General features: G+C 36.3%; 2 protein-coding genes and 1 non-coding gene across 3 annotated transcripts; 1 reads left to right on the forward strand and 2 right to left on the reverse strand.

Moving 5' to 3' along the window:
* Positions 1–105: 105 nt before the first annotated feature.
* Positions 106–2218, reverse strand: LOC113311112 (ammonium transporter 2-like). The gene is made up of 4 exons (XM_026559960.1): positions 1306–2218; positions 923–1208; positions 711–814; positions 106–566 (listed from the first exon to the last, which is right to left on the reverse strand). The coding sequence occupies exons 1-4, from the start codon at positions 1954–1956 to the stop codon at positions 132–134; spliced, it is 1476 nt and encodes a 491-aa protein (XP_026415745.1). The 5' UTR covers positions 1957–2218; the 3' UTR covers positions 106–131.
* Positions 2219–12786: 10568 nt separating this feature from the next.
* Positions 12787–12859, forward strand: TRNAE-CUC. Its single transcript has one exon. It is a non-coding gene; the product is annotated as a tRNA-Glu (tRNA).
* Positions 12860–12862: 3 nt separating this feature from the next.
* On the reverse strand, positions 12863–14773 carry LOC113313606 (ammonium transporter 2-like). Its single transcript, XM_026562399.1, has 4 exons — positions 14065–14773; positions 13678–13963; positions 13489–13592; positions 12863–13422 (listed from the first exon to the last, which is right to left on the reverse strand). The coding sequence occupies exons 1-4, from the start codon at positions 14707–14709 to the stop codon at positions 12985–12987; spliced, it is 1473 nt and encodes a 490-aa protein (XP_026418184.1). The 5' UTR covers positions 14710–14773; the 3' UTR covers positions 12863–12984.
* Between the last annotated feature and the right edge of the window lie 2563 nt (positions 14774–17336).

Genomic DNA, 17336 nt, shown 5'->3' on the forward strand with positions numbered 1-17336 from the left:
GACCCAATCCCACCCATGTGCAGCCCTACCCACAATCATACTTACAACAACTAAAACATTACCTACATATCTACACTAATCTCTATCCCATGCCCACACAACACATACCCTAAAAAATTTAAAATAGAAGCTTATAATTGAACAGTAACACCAATAGCACCATTATTAGCATGATGTTGATTAGGCCTAATTTGCTCGGTAAACAATGAACCATGTTTAGCTGGATCATATTTCTCACCATCACCCCAAAGTGCATAAGCTTCTTCACCATGAACGGCATCATCTCCTATCATAAGCTGATTATCAGGCATTCTCAGTGGTATCACCAGCCTTATGAGAAGCAGTATAATTGAAGTTGATATCAAATTCCATACTATCACGAATAAGGCTCCAACCAATTGCTTCAAGAATTGCATCCCACCGTTCCCGCCGTAGAACGCACCCCTCGAACCCTTAACAGGTAAGAGTAGATTGCATAGAACCGGCTCCGCGAACAACCCAGTAAGTGCCCCACCTAATAGTCCTGCTACCGCGTGTGTGTGAAATACACCCAATGTGTCATCAACCTTTTACAAAAAGAATACCATAATAATCAATTAAAGCCACATTTATCACATTAACACTAAGCACTACCTAATTGTGTATTAAATATTTAAAAAGCAAAATGAAATAGTTTTTGTTAATGGTCAAAATAGGTGTGAGCGGGGTACCTTTTGTAGCAAAGTAGATTTCTTGTGAAGTATCATCATGGTAAACCAAGGTATGCTGCCTGCAAGTATCCCCATCACTATCGCAGCCCACGATTGAACCAACCCTACACCAAACAGAAATCAGATTACCATTAAATCCTCTTCATCTTAATTATATATCTCAAGTACTAATTAAACTAGAGCATAATATATTGATGAATTGAGCTATTTACCTGCTCCGGGAGTAATACAAACAAGACCGGTCATCATTCCCTGAATAGCTCCAATCACAGAAGGCTTCTCAAAGTAGATGACATCTAGAATTGTCCAAACAAGAAGACTTGTCGCCGCACATATATTCGTGTTCAAAATAGCGATCGGAGCACTAGTATTTGCAGCGTAAGGTGCACCTCCATTGAAACCAGACCAACCCATCCACAATAATCCTGCTCCGGCTAACATTAACAAAACATTGTTTGGTGAAAATCGCTCTCGATCGCCTCTCACCCTTGGTCCAACCTACATATTATGAATTAACAAGCCATTAATTACTCGTTAAGAAGGTGAATTCCGATTACTAAATCAATCCATGAACATGAAGATTGTAAAAATTTACCCAGTAAGCGGCAGTAAGACCAGCAATTCCAGAAGAGACATGGATAACATAACCGCCTGAGTAATCAATAACACCCCATTGGTAAAGAAATCCACCACCCCAAAGACTAAACGCGCCGACAGTGTAAGAAAAGATTAGCCAAAGTGGAACAAAAGCCATCCATGCTTTGATATTCATCCGACCGAGAACAGAACCAGCTAATAATATCATAGTAATAGCAGCAAAAGTGAATTGGAAGTACACTAAAGTAGCCATGGGATATAATGGTTCGTTCCTTCCAGTTTCTAGTGTTCCATCCTTATGATAGTGAGTGCTTGCCGGAACATTAGCTCGGCCCAAAAGATACTTTTGCCCTAAAGCTGGTGCACCTTTCCCCCAGAAAGGAAGAAGCTCATCACCAAACGCCATTCGGTAACAGAGTAAAACCCAACAAATCAACACAGCAGCAAACGCGTAAAGTGCCATGAAAGCTGAATTTACTGCCCATTTCTTCTTAACAATACTACCATACAGAATCACTAATCCAGGCATGCTCTGTAGTGCAACCAAGGTCGATGCTGTCATTTGCCATGCGTTATCACCTTTGTTAAGCCAGTCTGGTACAGATGGGGGTGAGGGATGGTAAGCGAAACCGACAGTCTGATTAGCCATGATCCAGAATTCAACTGAATCTGCTGTATGGAAGAAGTAAGATTGAGATAGAATTGGCTTTAGCTATTCCTAAGTGTTTCCTAGTTGTTTGATTCTGATTGTTGGGACGTTTTTGGTTTTCTTCTTCTTCTTCTTCTTCTTCTTCTTCTTCTATGTGATGTCAAGATTTGAGTATAAGTAGTGACACAGATTTGAGTGTAAACAGGCTAAAAGAGGTTTCTATTGAAATGGAAGCGAGGAGGATAGGTTGAAACTGGTCTTCAAGTCAATGTTATTATTGGTGGGATTAGTTATGGATGCCTTAAAGTCTAAAAGCCAGTCAATCGCTGCCATCTACTCTCTCCTGCTGTCCTGCAAGGACAAGGAAAAGGTGTCATCAAATTTGTGGTGCTTTCTTTATTTTGACTTGGACTTTTGATGACTTGGGAAAAATATCTTCCCTTGGTTTACGATGACATCATGAATGGATTTTACAGAGACAAGAAGAGGGAGATGTTGATGAGTTTGGACCTTTTGTAGCTACACAAACAAATGACTGCTCCCATTAGAAGCAAATAATGGAGAATCATTTCAGCAAAAATGGCCGACCAGAAACCACTTCATTTTTTGGTCCGGTTTGACTTTCTACTCTGGAAGGGTGGTATCATTGGACTGGGAAATTACGAGTGCTGCATCTTAGAAGCAGGTGGAAAATTTGGCGGATAAGTTGATATGAGGAGGAGATAAGCGATTGTTTGATTGTAAAAGTCTTTGGAAGAATTTTCGCAGACTAGTGGTTCATAATTTCCTCACAAGAACTTGTCTTCATCGAAATTTTTTGTAAATTGTGAATTTACAAATGCCTATCTAACATGTATAATTAAACATAAGTTTCTGCCGAGGATTCCACAAAAATGTATTGAATGCGCAGGTAAGGACAGTAGTTAAATGGCGGTAGGGTTCGGATTGGGAGGGGGGAAAGAAAGATGTGTGGAGTCACCAGAATGAGCTGTGGCTGCTAGATTGGGCAAAGTTAAATTTAGATCTCACTGTTCTTCTCTCCTTGGTACATTTTAGTATTCTCTTGTTTTTCCTCTAGGCAGTCTCCTGTTAGTCTCTTTACCCCTTGGTCCCCTTCCTCCCAAGTTGTTATCTTGACAACAGCCGTTCACCAGAAATGGGTTGAGCAATAGAAAATTTGCCAGCTGCCACGTTAAGTCTGATTTATTATATTTGAGGAGTTAGCCTATGGTAACCTCTGGTCCGCTTTTTAATGATTTGAGTTTCCCATTTCTCGGAGTTCAGCTGCATTTCCAAAATTAAGAAAAACAACCTACTTGCGGCTTGCCTGCCCAAAAGGTGCACAATTTGCGCATAAAACTTTCCATTTACCTGATTGGACATCTCTAGAAATTCTCCCTAGGTTTACCGTTGGGGACAAAATACCAACTCCCTAGACAATGGCCCATACTTCTTCGTATGATATAGACTAACACTCTTTCTTTTCATTTTGATTAAGAGCAACGTATTTAGAGTACTCCGCGACTCTAATTAGCTGACCTATACTATAAATAAGTGGAGTAATAAATTAGTATTATTATAAGAAATATGTAAAATTTGATATCCATATTTATATTCATTAGATAGGTGTTTTAAAATGCTTTCCGATGATATAAAATTTACGAAAATCCGTTGTATAGTTTGAGAAATAAATCATTTCTAAATTTACCAGTAAATTTTAATTAGGTCATCTAATTAGAGGCGGAGGTAGTATTTCATAAGGTTTAGAGCTTCATGTTGTTGTGTATGTTTTCTAGGTGGCAACGCAATAACTATTGGAGAAGTTTTTATAATCTTAAAGATATCACCACACTTGCAAAAATCGAAGTTACAATCCATCGTCTAGATCTATTTATTTAATTCGATAAAACAAGATATTTTTATCAGTTATTTATTTGTAATAGATACTTTTATCATATATTTGTAATAGCATAGCATGTATAGGTCATGAGAAGAATGTATGTTGAATGTGTGAGTTGAAGGCGTGAGGTACCAGAGAGTTGAGTGAGTCCAATTGAGTCATATATGAGGTATGTAACCTTGTGTAAGAATACTATCTTTTATCAATTCAAATATCAAATCGTTAATAAATATCCAATATCTAGTATGGTATAAGACCTGAGAAAATTCAGTTGGTACTTCCTTGTTCAACTACGTACCATCATAATACTCAAATTCTTTTGTCGTTGTTGTTCTTGTTTATCTTCTTCTGTTGCTGAAACTCAAAAATCCAGTTCTCTTATATGATCTGTTCCAAGTTTAGCACTCTCATGAGACTGATTTTTACTGATCTTTGACTTTTGTTTCTGCATCTTAGGCAACAATTGGTTTGATTCCAGTTTGGAATTTTGAAGATTCTTGGAGCTATGGATGGAGATTTGAGAACGGAGGTTTTTTGATAAACCGAAACTATGTTAATAGTCTCAATTTACATCTCTTGATTATTTTTTTGTTCTCATGTGTTTAATTTAATTCACTATCTCAACAAGGTTCAAATTCATCTTACAACACTGTTTTTCATCATTGGTTAGTTAAGTTAATTTTCTACTAATTTTTTAATCGAGATTCACTGTTTTGATACTTATGTTATTTTATCTTGAGCCTTATTGTTTCTGCTAATTAGAATTAGTTGGATACATCTGAAAGTCGTTCCGGTTAATAGTGAAGAATTTTCTTCTCAATCAGTTGAATATGAGAAATTTTTTTGGTGAATGTTTGCTACACAATCTAGTGCTTAAATGCTTTATTTCTACCACAATTCTCCATATTTGCATTAATTCATTCCTCCCTTCTATATAGTTGATATCTTATGTGTTTCAATAGTTGAGCTGAGATGGAAGATTGCTGAGTTATGTTGGAACTTGTCTATTCTTCATGATATTTTGTTGATGTTGTATCATGTGAGGTGCAAGTGTTTTTACTCCCTGCATGTTGTTGGTGCTCTTAGTGATAGTTGAGTTACCATCAGATATGCTTACAAGTGATGTTGTGTCGTTACTAGTGTTAATTGTTGTTGCTATTTCTTATGCTTCATGTACTTCCTATGATGCATCAAATATTTTCTTTTTGCCGCATCCTTGTTTCGTTCTTCAAACTACTAGTGGTGCTTGCAGGTGAGTGCTTTAATGACGAACCCTTTATGCTTCTTCTTAAACAGTCATATGTTCCCCATAAGTTTTAGGTGAACTTGAATATACACCAACATCGGTTGATATCTACTATTTTATATCGATAAAAGTTGACCCCTACATCAATTGTCTCTGCGTTTTCTACTTGTCATGCTACACCAATTATAACAATTTCTCATGTATTTTAAGTTTATGATCTTAGGAGAGATCATGTCAGTTATCATATCTTGTAATAAGTGAAAAGAAGAGGGTACCAAGTACACCACCAACTTTTTTCGTTCGGAAACCTGTATGGACAAACTTGTTACAATTTGTAAGTATATATCAACAGTAAATATCCATGTACCTGATTTGTACACAAGTTACTTGGACACTCTCAAAAATCAACATAGTATATACCCGAACTGTACAAGAATGAAATTCTAACAAGAACAAGTCTTATAATATATATTTCAAGACACCAATTCACAAGAGAAAATCATGTAGATTCTGTACAATTTAAGCTTAAAAAATATCTAGGTTTTTTAACATATTATTTTTAATATAGACACCAGGAATTTTGTTAACGAGGAAAACTACAATGTGTAGAAAAATCTCAAGACTTAGTCCAGTTTTTAACACCGTTGTGTATTAAGCCGCTACAAACACTAGCCTACTATCATACTTCAGATTGGAATGTGGTTGAAATTGAATAGACCCTCCGAGCAATTCATCTCCAGTCGAGCTCCTCGACAAGCAAAGAAGAAATCAAACAAACCTGGACAATTAGGATAGCTTACTATATTCAAAAGGTTAAAGATATGTCTATCGATTCTATCTGATAAGATCAATCTAACAGACATGGTACTTGTGGAATTATAAAGTCTGAGGCAATGAGGACTTTGTAATTTCTATCAATCTTATTCCCTGATCGATAATTCTTGAATGGCCATATAGCAGAATATACGTATTCTTAGAATATACAAGAATTACGATGATCAAGATAATTCTGGATAATAAGAATTATCAGGTAAAAGATAGTCTGGTCGGGCTTCACGAATCCCTTAGAGAAGATTTTAAAAGTCGTAACCTAATAACAACTCTAGCGGCAATTAGGACAGAGAGGTGTCAGGATTGAGATTCAAGTTTCCAGAGAGTCCTCTATTTATAATGATGAATAAGGCTAGGTAGCTTACAATCAAAGATAATTTCGTGAACTAGTTTCCATGTTTAAGAATTACCTTGATACCAAGATAGCTTAGATTCTCAATATAGATTGATTATGCAAGCATGTGAGAAGGTTTCCTTGAAATACAAAGCATAATGTGCAACTGCATATTTTTTGAAATATTCTTTGTACACCAAGTGGTTGCCCAAGAATAATGGTTAAGTTGTTTGTAAACCATCAAGCATTAGTGGAGTTCAATGACTCTCAAGACTAAAACAGTTCTTGAACTGTTGAAAAACAGTTTGGGACAATTTGTCGTCTCAGAGTTCAGAAACCATCAGTATCCATAAGTTGAACTTTCCAAATTAGTTTGTGTAGTTAAGTTATAAAAAGTATCCAAGAACCTCTTAAAATCAACCAGTTTGCGTTTTGACCAAATTTGTTGGTGTACTTGAGGATTCAAAAGTGTCCAGGAGCATCTAAAAATTAACCAGTTCGTGAACTGAATAATACGTGAGTTAATTAGTGTAAATAATTCGTGTGCTGAGAAAAACAGTTCGTGAACATAAAAACTACTTGGCGACTCCTTATGAGCATAATACATAATTACGATTTGTCTTAAATTAAATTGTTATCAACATACTATGCGATAAGTTCTTCATTGCTTGGATATATGATTCGAGTTTTATCAAGTACTAGCTTGAACTCGAGATTTCTTCTTTGTAATGTTCATCATAATATCAAGGTCATATGGCATTATCTCGGTAGATAGAATGGTAAATAATATGAATAAATAGGATTGATGAAGTTTCTGTAGATATCTCTGTTGTTCTCCAGTCTTCAATCTTCAAGGTCGATTGATGAATTTTAATACTCAACTATCGTGTTATATTCTTAGTCCGAGACTGGCCTTAGTAGACTATAAATCAAGATAAAATTTTGATCAACTAAATTTGACAACAAGTTTGACATACCACGGTAGTTGAGACATGAGAAAAATAAGAGCATATAGGTCATGAGAAAAATGTATTTTGAGTGTATGCAATCTCAAACTGCCTCTTCAAGACACCTTAAATTTGAGGAAGTGTAACAGCATAGCATGTATAATTCATGAGAGAAATGTGTGCTGAGTGTGTGAGTTGTTTGTGTGAGGTACAAGAGAATTGAGTGAATCTAATTGAGTCATACATAAGCTTTGTAACCTTGTGTAGTAAGAGTATTATCTTTTCATCACTTTTTTTTTTACTTAAAAGGTTGAGATTGTATAAAAGAAAATGTAATCAGGCTCAAAATGCCCCAATTGGTAATGAACAAATTATCGGCTATCTATAACTACTTTCTAATAAGTAACAAGCTCACGAAAGAAAGTAGTTCTGAAAATTGTATTTTTCCCTCCCCAAATATAAAGCAAGTTTTTGATTTCAACTATAACTTCATCAGCTCCTTGAGGTTTCTTCCTAGCCATGACCCTCGTGTTTCTTTCATTCCATAATGTCCAGCAGATTGCAAAGATGACCAAAGGCCACAATTTTCTCCCTTTATTTCTACCTCTTCTGTATTTCCAAGCTTGTAATTGTTAAAGAAGACTTCCTGCTTGAACCCATCTAATTTTATATCCATTAATGAAGTAGCTCCAGATAGAATGTGAGAAGTGACAGTGAAGCATTAGATGATCAACTGTTTCTTGTGCCTGATTGCAAAAAGAGCACATGGTATTTGGAATCTGGCAGCCTCTTCTGAGAAAATTATCATTTGTTGCAATAGCATTTAGTGCTGCAGTCCACATGAAGAAATACACCTTTTGAGGGACTTTCTTGATCCATATGCAGGAGAAAGGCACTTCATTTGATGGATCTGGTAATTGCTCTATGAGCCATTTATTGCATAATTTAGAGCTAAAACCACCTGGAGCTGTGCATATTAAGTCATCTTCAATTTCTTCATCCATGGCAGGAGGAATTCCAAGTACTGTGAATAGCTCAAGCATATCTGGAATTTTTCTTTGTGTGAGATTTCTTCTAAGCTTCAAGTTCCATGTGCCTGAAAGGATCATGTTATTCACCGTGGCATTCTTTTGTGTTGCCAGCTTGAAGATGTTTGGGAATCTAGATTTTAAAGTTTGAGTGCCAGCCCAAGTATCCCACCAAAAGTTCACTGCCTTCCCATTATTAAGGTTGAGTGTTGTCAGTTGTTGCACCACTTCCTTTTGTTTGTTGATGTTCTTCCACATACCTCTTCCTTGAGGTTTAGAAGAGTCTTTGACCCATATGGCTGTCTCCTGAGTCTTCATCTTTTCCTGTATGACTTTCCTCCATAGTTTTTCTCCTTTGCAAACCTCCATGTCCATTTGGCCAGAAGAGCTCTATTTATGAGTTTTAGATTTCTAACTCCCAGACCTCCCATTTGCTTTGGTGTACATGCCGTGTCCCATGCTACCTAATTGATATTTCTTTTGTTCAGCAGAAGAGCCCCACAAAATTTTTCTCATGATTTGGTTCAATTTGGTTATTCATATAATTTTTTACCCACCAATTATTCATCTTCATCATATGAGTTTCTTGAATGAGAACTACATTTGGTTTTGTATTCTTTATTTGATCCTTTAGTGCATCCATCTTATCCACTGCTGTGAGGCCTCTCAAGTTCCATATTAACACTTTAATATCCATTTAAATCATATGACGCCAAATTTATTGCATCTTCAAAGAGATCGTTTTCAGTTTCTTTCTCAGTTTCTGTGTTCTCAATTGTATCTACCACTTCTATCACTTCATTCTTATATGTGGGCTTAGTGTTGTTTCTTTCAATGATTGATGACATGCTTTTAGCTACAATTTCTGAATATAGCACTCTGGCCCTTTCCTCTTGTCCACTGAAATTGGCTCCAATGTTGATAGTTGCATCCATGATTAAATCTATTGTATTGTATTTATTTTCACAATTTCAGTGTTTAAGTTTTGTGATAGAATGTTTGTATCTTCCATGTTATCTTCGTTGAAGTCTTGAGTCTGTTGTGCCTCTTCTCCGTTCTTGTTTGTAATAATTCAAGACTTCAGATTGATTTATGTTGATTTGAGGATAATACTATTTGAAGAAAGCTTTGACCGGAGTCTTAATTGCTTCTGTAACCGTTACTTTATGTTGATCTTTGACTTAACCATGACCTTGACCTTTCTGCTTTTTCAATTCTTTGAATATGTTGAATAATTCTGTGATTGTTGTGGGCACCTGTTTCTGATTAGGGGCACCCCTCTCCACGTGTGTTTTTAGGCCATTTATTTTTAACCGTTTGAGAAGTACAATTACACCATCAATGAGTGTCAGATAATTCAAAATTTGAATTTGAATTTATTGCAGGGTTACCTTTTTGCAGAGTTTGTAGAGTTTGATTGTAAGATGTTACCGTCGATCTTCTTTCTGGCACATAAGCAAAATCCAATTCAATCGCCAAGACCAGATTCAGACCTTTGATTTTGATGTTGAGAGCAGCTGAGATGTTTTCTGCAGTGCATTTAACTCTCAATTTACTAATAGATGGGTTCCTTTCCGTTGTATGATGATCAACCTCAGCTAGACCACCCAAAGAATCCCCTATCTGATCAAAAATCTCTTTGGACCACATTTGTACTGGCAACCCTTTGATCTTTATCCAATTTTGAGCTAGAGTAAGAGCTCGTGTGTTAATGGTGACCTCTTCATCTATCCAACGTTTAATTTCAATACTAGTATCTTCACAGTACCATTTAAGAGGTTTCCAACAACTATTCCATTCCTCATCATTATTTGGCTGAATAGAAGCTTGATTGTTGTTGATGATTTTGAGCTTTAAATATCTCTTCTTGTTTAATTTTGCGGCAATCTCTCTGGCCACCAGGTTCCATGAGATTTTCCCATAAGTTGTACAACAAAAAGTACGAGATGATCTGTTGCTTGAATCTACTCTGCCTTAGTGTGGAAAATCTTCTCTTTGAGGTACTCTTTGAGGAGTAAATGTTGTTTTCCCAATCAGTTTGTTGATAAGCTCATTAAATCTCTCCCAACCAGGAGCGGAGGCAGCCAGTTGCAAGGGTATGCAACTGCACCCCCTTGGTTTTCAAAATTTAACCTAAGTCATGTGTTTTTCAAGCTAAAAGAGATTTATTTATATATAGTTGCACCCCCTGAAATCCTTATATTTGCAATCTCATCCCTAGCTAAAGTTCAAAAGCAAACACGTCCAGAAAACTTGTTGCTTCTCCCATCAACACGTTTCACAGGAGATTGGATATCAAAAAAAGCAAAACAAAAAACGCAAATGCTATTGTGTCATACCTCGTTTTTTTGGAAAAGAATATATTTCCTCAATTACATCCGGAAATTTGAGTTTGGATTGTATGTTTTTAGTGTTGCTTATCATTAGAGATTTTTAAATTACATCACCAGGACTAAATAATTTCTTTTCCCAATCCAATTTTGTAATAGGGTTCATGTCAAATTTTTGGTGGTTTAGATTTATTTATCTTGTGTGGAAAATTAAAAAATTGGGTATTTAGTATTTCTTCTTAGCTATGTTTAATCAAATGTATAAATGTTTCTATCTAATTTTGGATATTTTGATCTAAATTAAAATTAAGGTTCATGTTAATATTTGGGGTTTTAGTATAATTTTATCTTGCTTAAAAAATTAAGAGATTGTTACAATTTTGGGATTTAGTTTAATTCATCTTGTGTGGAAAATTATGAGATTGGGTATTTAGTATTTTTTCTTAGCTAATGTTTAATCGAATGTATGAATTTTTTTCAACCTAATTTTGGATATTTTGATCAAAATTAAAATTAGGGTTCATGTTAAATTTTGAGGGGTTAGTATAATTTGTCTTGTGTGAAAAATAAGAGATTAGGTATTTGTTGTTTCTTGTTAATCACATCTATTTGGTTCAATTTCATAATTAGAGTTGAATTCTTCATTGATGTTTAATGTGTATCCTCAAGTTTACTTATTGATTACATTGTCTTTCATTTTTCCACTTGGTGCAGCTATCGTTGAGCGAGTTTTTTCAGCTATGCATATAGTGAAGAATCGTTTGTGTAGCCGTATGGGTAATTAATACTTAAAAAATGTTTACTCACATATGTTGAACGAGACTTTTTTCGCAAAATTAACACGATTTCAAGATATGGAAACACGGCGTGGGCATTGTTGAATATAGTGAGAGTTGGGTTTCTTTTCGGTAAAGCATACAAGGCTAACAATGTTGCATATAAGATAGATTTTGGGACATTTTGTGGATATTTAAACATGATGCATAAAAACATAAAATTAGAGAAAATGATCCGAGAATTAAGAATTAACTATCTGACATGTATCTGGTGGTGTATATTTTGTTGTTCTTGAACTCTTTAAGTATTTTGATACAATATTGCAATCAAAAGTATTTTTGTTTATTTTATTGTTTGTTTCAAATAGTTGTTGGTGAATTTGTTTATGGCACAACACTTACATTCTCTTGTTAATGAAACTTTATATATATTCAAATTCAGATTATATTGTATGGTCGAAAAGGCATGTTTTTTATACTAACAGGTTGACTCGTCGGAGGTTATTAATATACTACGACGTTGGAGACGATGATCGGCCGATAACAGGCTTAAAAGGTATATAATCTTTGATGTGCAATGAATTTCTTTTTCCTAGTCTTCCTAATCTTTGATAAAGCGAAGTTACCATCCATTTTGGGATTTCAAAATTTCATTTAAAACCCTGCTCATCCATGAAGCGATATTTGCGGAGAAGATGATTTTGAAATTAAGCCCTCGATTACCCCTCTCCACAATCTTGAATCCATCCTGATTTCCTAATCTTGTAATAAAAATTCAAAAGTGTTTGAATCCTTGCCTGAGGTTTCACCTCTCTCCCTGACACTCTCTCTCATCTCTGGAGGTTTGACTATTATCCTCAAAAAGTGAAACTCATAAAGTTTGACTATTACGCTCTCTCTTTGTATCACGTAGATATCCAGTTTCTAGTATGGGCAACGCTAAATTTAATTGGATAGGCATACATGAAGGATACGGAAGGGGAGAACATACTACTGCTACTACTTTCCATTGAGCACTCAAAAAGTGAAAAACACGAGTAAGACCAAAATACAAGCTAAATCATGGTGACATTTGCATCTAGAGTCGTAATTCAGGTTGTTCTTTGAAAGATCACTTCTGGTTTGCTTCTACAGTTCCACTCTCCTATGACTTGCAAGAGTTTCGGCAATCATTCCGCTTCTTTGCCTCTGTCGCCACCACCCACACGGCCACACACTAACAACTTGTGAACCAAAACGTATTACCTGTACTTTGTTTCCTAAGATGTTAGAAAAAGGTAAGACCTCGCTTGACTCTTAAGTCTTAACTTCACACGTTAAAGCCATCCCGTGTTTCCCATGTTCCAAACAGTGGGTTAATCAGACAGCTGTAACGGTGGTCCTACGTGAAAGCATATTTTCTGGTTATTATGAAAGCATATTTCAGAGAAGCACCAATTCCGTTGTAGTCTAGGTGGTTAGGATACTCGGCTCTCACCCGAGAGACCCGGGTTCAAGTCCCGGCAACGGAATAATTTTTATGTTTTTAATTTCTCTTTTTTTTTGGGCAATACTCTCAGTATTAACAACACAACAAGGAACTGTCATTTACAAGCCTTAATAACACACACAGCTTACAAGGGAAGAATTTTAAAGCCTATATATGAACAGTAATACCAACAGCAGTATCACGATCAGTTTCTCTTGTTGGTGTTAGTTGATGATTAGGTGAATTAATACCATGCTTAGATTCATCATACTTTTCACCATCACCCCAAAGAGCATAAGCTTCTTCACCATGAGCTGCATCATCTCCTATCAAAAGTTCATGATCAGGCATTCTCAATGGTATTACTGTTCTTATCAACAAAAGTATAATCGAAGTCATTACTAAGTTCCATCCGATCACAAATAGCGCTGCGACTATTTGTTTCATGAATTGTATCCCACCCGTGCCACCATAGAATCCACCCATTGAACCTTTCACTGGCAGGACCATATCACATAGATGTGGTTCGGCTAATAGACCGGTAAGTGTCCCGCCTAATATTCCCGCTACCGCGTGGGTATGAAACACGCCCAACGTATCATCCACCTATATCATAATCCAAATCAGTGATAAACCGCAAGACCAAACATAGCCGAAAGAAATTAAGCATACCTTCTGCAGCAGTGAAGATTTCTTGTGCAGTATCATCATGGTAAACCATGGTATGCTACCTGCAAGTATTCCCATCACTATCGCAGCCCACGACTGAACTACACCTGCAATGCAATAAACAGAACAACCACTGAATATGCATATTCCCTTGCAAGGCTGCAACTCAAGAAATGTAAGTTTCAACTTTACCTGCTCCAGGAGTAATACAAACAAGTCCTGTAATCATTCCTTGAATAGCTCCAACTACAGATGGTTTACCAAAGTAGAACACATCTAGACTAGTCCACATTAGAAGACTTGTTGCAGCGCAAATATTAGTATTCAGAACAGCGATGGAAGCATCAATATTCGCAGCATATGGTGCTCCTCCATTGAAGCCAGACCAACCCATCCACAACAATCCAGCTCCAGCTAGAGCCAGCAAAACATTGTTTGGAGGAAATCTCTCTTTGTCACACTGCATCCTTGGTCCCACCTGAACATAAACATGCACAGCACTGAACTGTTAGGAATTTTGTATGATTTGAAACTAGATTTAAGAAATAGTCATAAATTTTTAAAGTAAATCATGTTTACCCAATAAGCTGCGGTCAATCCGGCAACTCCTGACGATAGATGAATAACATAACCACCGGCAAAATCGATGACACCCCAATGATAAAGAAACCCGCCACCCCAAAGACTAAATGCGCCGACTGTATAAGAAAAGATTAACCAAAGAGGAACAAATGCCATCCAAGCTCTGATATTCATCCGACCGAGTACTGAACCGGCCAGTAATATGAGTGTAATAGCTGCAAACGTGAATTGGAAGTACACGAGAGAAGCCATGGGATAATACGGTTCGGTCATGGCTGTTTCTACGGAACCATCTTTACGAAAATGAGTGGTTGCGGGTAATTTACCTTGCTTGAGCAGATAACCTTGCCCGAGAGCAAATCCACCTCTACCCCAGAAAGGAAGAAGTTCCTCACCAAAAGCCATTTTGTAACAAACCAATACCCATAAAAGCAACACAGCAGCAAAAGCATAAAGAGCCATGAAAGCTGAGTTAACAGCCCATTTCTTCTTAACGATACTGCCATAAAGAATTACTAATCCCGGCATACTCTGCAACGCTACAAGCGTTGCTGCAATCAGTTGCCATGCGTTGTCCCCTTTGTTTAGCCAGACCGGTACGGCTGGAAGACTCTCTAGATATGCAGTAGAATTTGTAGCCATGATTGATGATAACCAACCTGAGCAGAGTTTGATGAAATTGGTTTGATTCAATCTGAATAAGTCTAAACATGCCTTATTTATATCCCAGAAAGTCTTCGTTGAATTTTTACTAGGGTACTCGTTTTGGTTGTGTGTGATGTCAGTTACGGCTGGAATACAAAACACGGTACTTGCTTGTCATTTGCTTTGTACGGTATCAGCAATATTTGATGGAAGGCTATTAATGGGGCGTCACACTTCAATAGAGGGGCTTTATTTGGATTCTTAGTGTCCAAAAAAATGATTATGGGATATCCTAACACAACAACAAAATGTCTAAATTATTCTTGAACTAAAATAAAAACTTAAAAGCCTAATCTTTCTCCTCAATAAACCACCGGACGATCAAATTCATCACCAACAATCGAATCAAGAATTTGAAGTCACGATTTCAAACTCCTCAACAAGAACCCATGGTTTATGTTAGGTATTAATCGATAACCGATCTTGTTTTTACTCGTTTTTGTGCTAAAATAGGTTAGATTGAATGAAATCGAAGTCAAATTAGGGTTTTAGTTATGTTTCTGAAGGTGTTACGGTTGGCTTCGCTAACCGTAATTATAGTTTCTGAAGATATTACGGTTAGGTTTGGATGATTCCAAACCGTAAATCTAAACTGCATGTGGTATTTCCAGCCGTAAAATTTGTATTTCCAACCGTATGAACAAAATCTAAATCATAGGAAAATTTAAGGTTGGTAATGAAAAATTCGAACCTAGCCGTAAACTAAGTTATGGTTTGGAATTGTGTAAAACCCAACCGTAACCCACGGTTGGGTTCGTAGTGCCATTTTCCCAACCGTAATGGTTCTACGACTGGGTTTTGTCTCATTGATTACCAGTTACGGTTTGGAGTTCATCCAAACCTAACCGTAAATAGAGGTTACGGTTGGTAACGAAGCTCAAACCCAACCGTAATCGCGCATGTAAGTCGAAATATCTGAAATTGTTTTACGTACTTTAGCTAATTTTGAGCGAAATTGAACTCATGGGAGATAGTTTAGAGGCATACGAATTCTTTTTTTCTTCTCTAGTTTTTTTTCCCACAAAAACTTTGTCCCAAAATTCACCAAGTATATAACAAATTCATTAGTTTAATTATTATCTAATTAAATAAAATTAACATTAACTAAATAAGGGTTGCTTAGTCATTACAAAATTATTTGAGATAAGGAGTTTTTGATATTACTTATGGATAATCCATTTTTGTCCTATTAGATGACGCCCCTCTAATGGAATGTGACGTCTCAATAATAACCTTCATTTTTGACATGGAGGTGTCATTTGCTTAGTCAATCACGCATTAGTTCCCTTAATAAAAGGATTTCTTAGGACAGGAATGATTAGACGATTGGTCAAATCATCACAACTATTCATCCTTGGAATTGGAATTCTACATTAGATACTATTTTTACATTTCATTATCATCATGATAATGATGTTTTAGTGTTTTGAGATTAATCAGAGTTCTAGTCTTAATCAGAGTTCTAGTCTTAATTGCGTAGCAATCGAGGTAATGTAATGAGGTGTTAAGAGTATTAATATTCCCAATGGATTCCAAGACTTGATCAAATATGGATTTGGTTGACGAAAAATCCCCATATAATGTGGAAGATGAGTTTATGCGTAGTACATGCTCAATCCTTAATGTTGTTGCACATGAAAGTCGTCAAAAACAGCCTCATCAGTCGTATTCTAGGATATAAACCAACTGCGCGGCTCCAAAATAGCTGGAGTGTCGACCCTAGAGGCCAATAAACGACGGATACCATGGCGACGTGCTTAGAACTGTGTTGTGGTTGTTGAAATGGAATCTACATCCTAATGATGAAATATTCCAAAATATTTAAGGTTGTCGCCTATAAGTTTGTAAATCATTGAGTTGTTTATTTTATTGTTAACTTGCTCTGATTGGATATTGAGAGCCAAGTATCCTGACATCTAAACTACTAGCATTTTTCTTAGTCTTACTCCCTGCCATCTGTAAAGAAAAGCATGAAGTTGGTTGCTTTCCATCCCTTCAGATATGTAATAATAAATAGTCAGGAATTGATTAGACAGAAAAGACATCGATGTCACTAATCAGTACCCCAGTCCGGACTCGACATTAGAAAGAGAGATCTTCTTGCTAGGAGACATAGACCTTCTGACAAGTATGTGGTCTTGACTCTTGATGACTTTTCTTGTTTTTTCTCTATCTTTTTGCTCGTTAAATAAATTGTTATTAATTGATTTAGTAAGTACATGGTACAAACCTCAAAGAACCCAAAGAAATGCTTCTCACCATGAATTGTAACTTGTGAGAAGTCCAGACAAAAAGTAAACTATTGCTGCAACATACAACATTGAAAGCCCACATATAACCTTAAACCCATGATCCAGATATTTGAAACCCGGCCCAAGAAGAACCACAAAAGGAAAAGACCATCCCATATGCAAGAACCCTAGATCTTCTTTTACAACCAAAACTCCAACATAAAACCGGCCGCTACTACTTTCATCAAATAAACAAGTACCATTGGGGATGATTTCAAGAGAGTGTTGATCGAGAGAACAAGAAAAAAAATGGATGGACCAGCAAGAACACCA

The sequence above is a fragment of the Papaver somniferum genome, chromosome 9 (assembly GCF_003573695.1).
Source record: "Papaver somniferum cultivar HN1 chromosome 9, ASM357369v1, whole genome shotgun sequence".
NCBI classification, from domain to species: domain Eukaryota; kingdom Viridiplantae; phylum Streptophyta; class Magnoliopsida; order Ranunculales; family Papaveraceae; genus Papaver; species Papaver somniferum.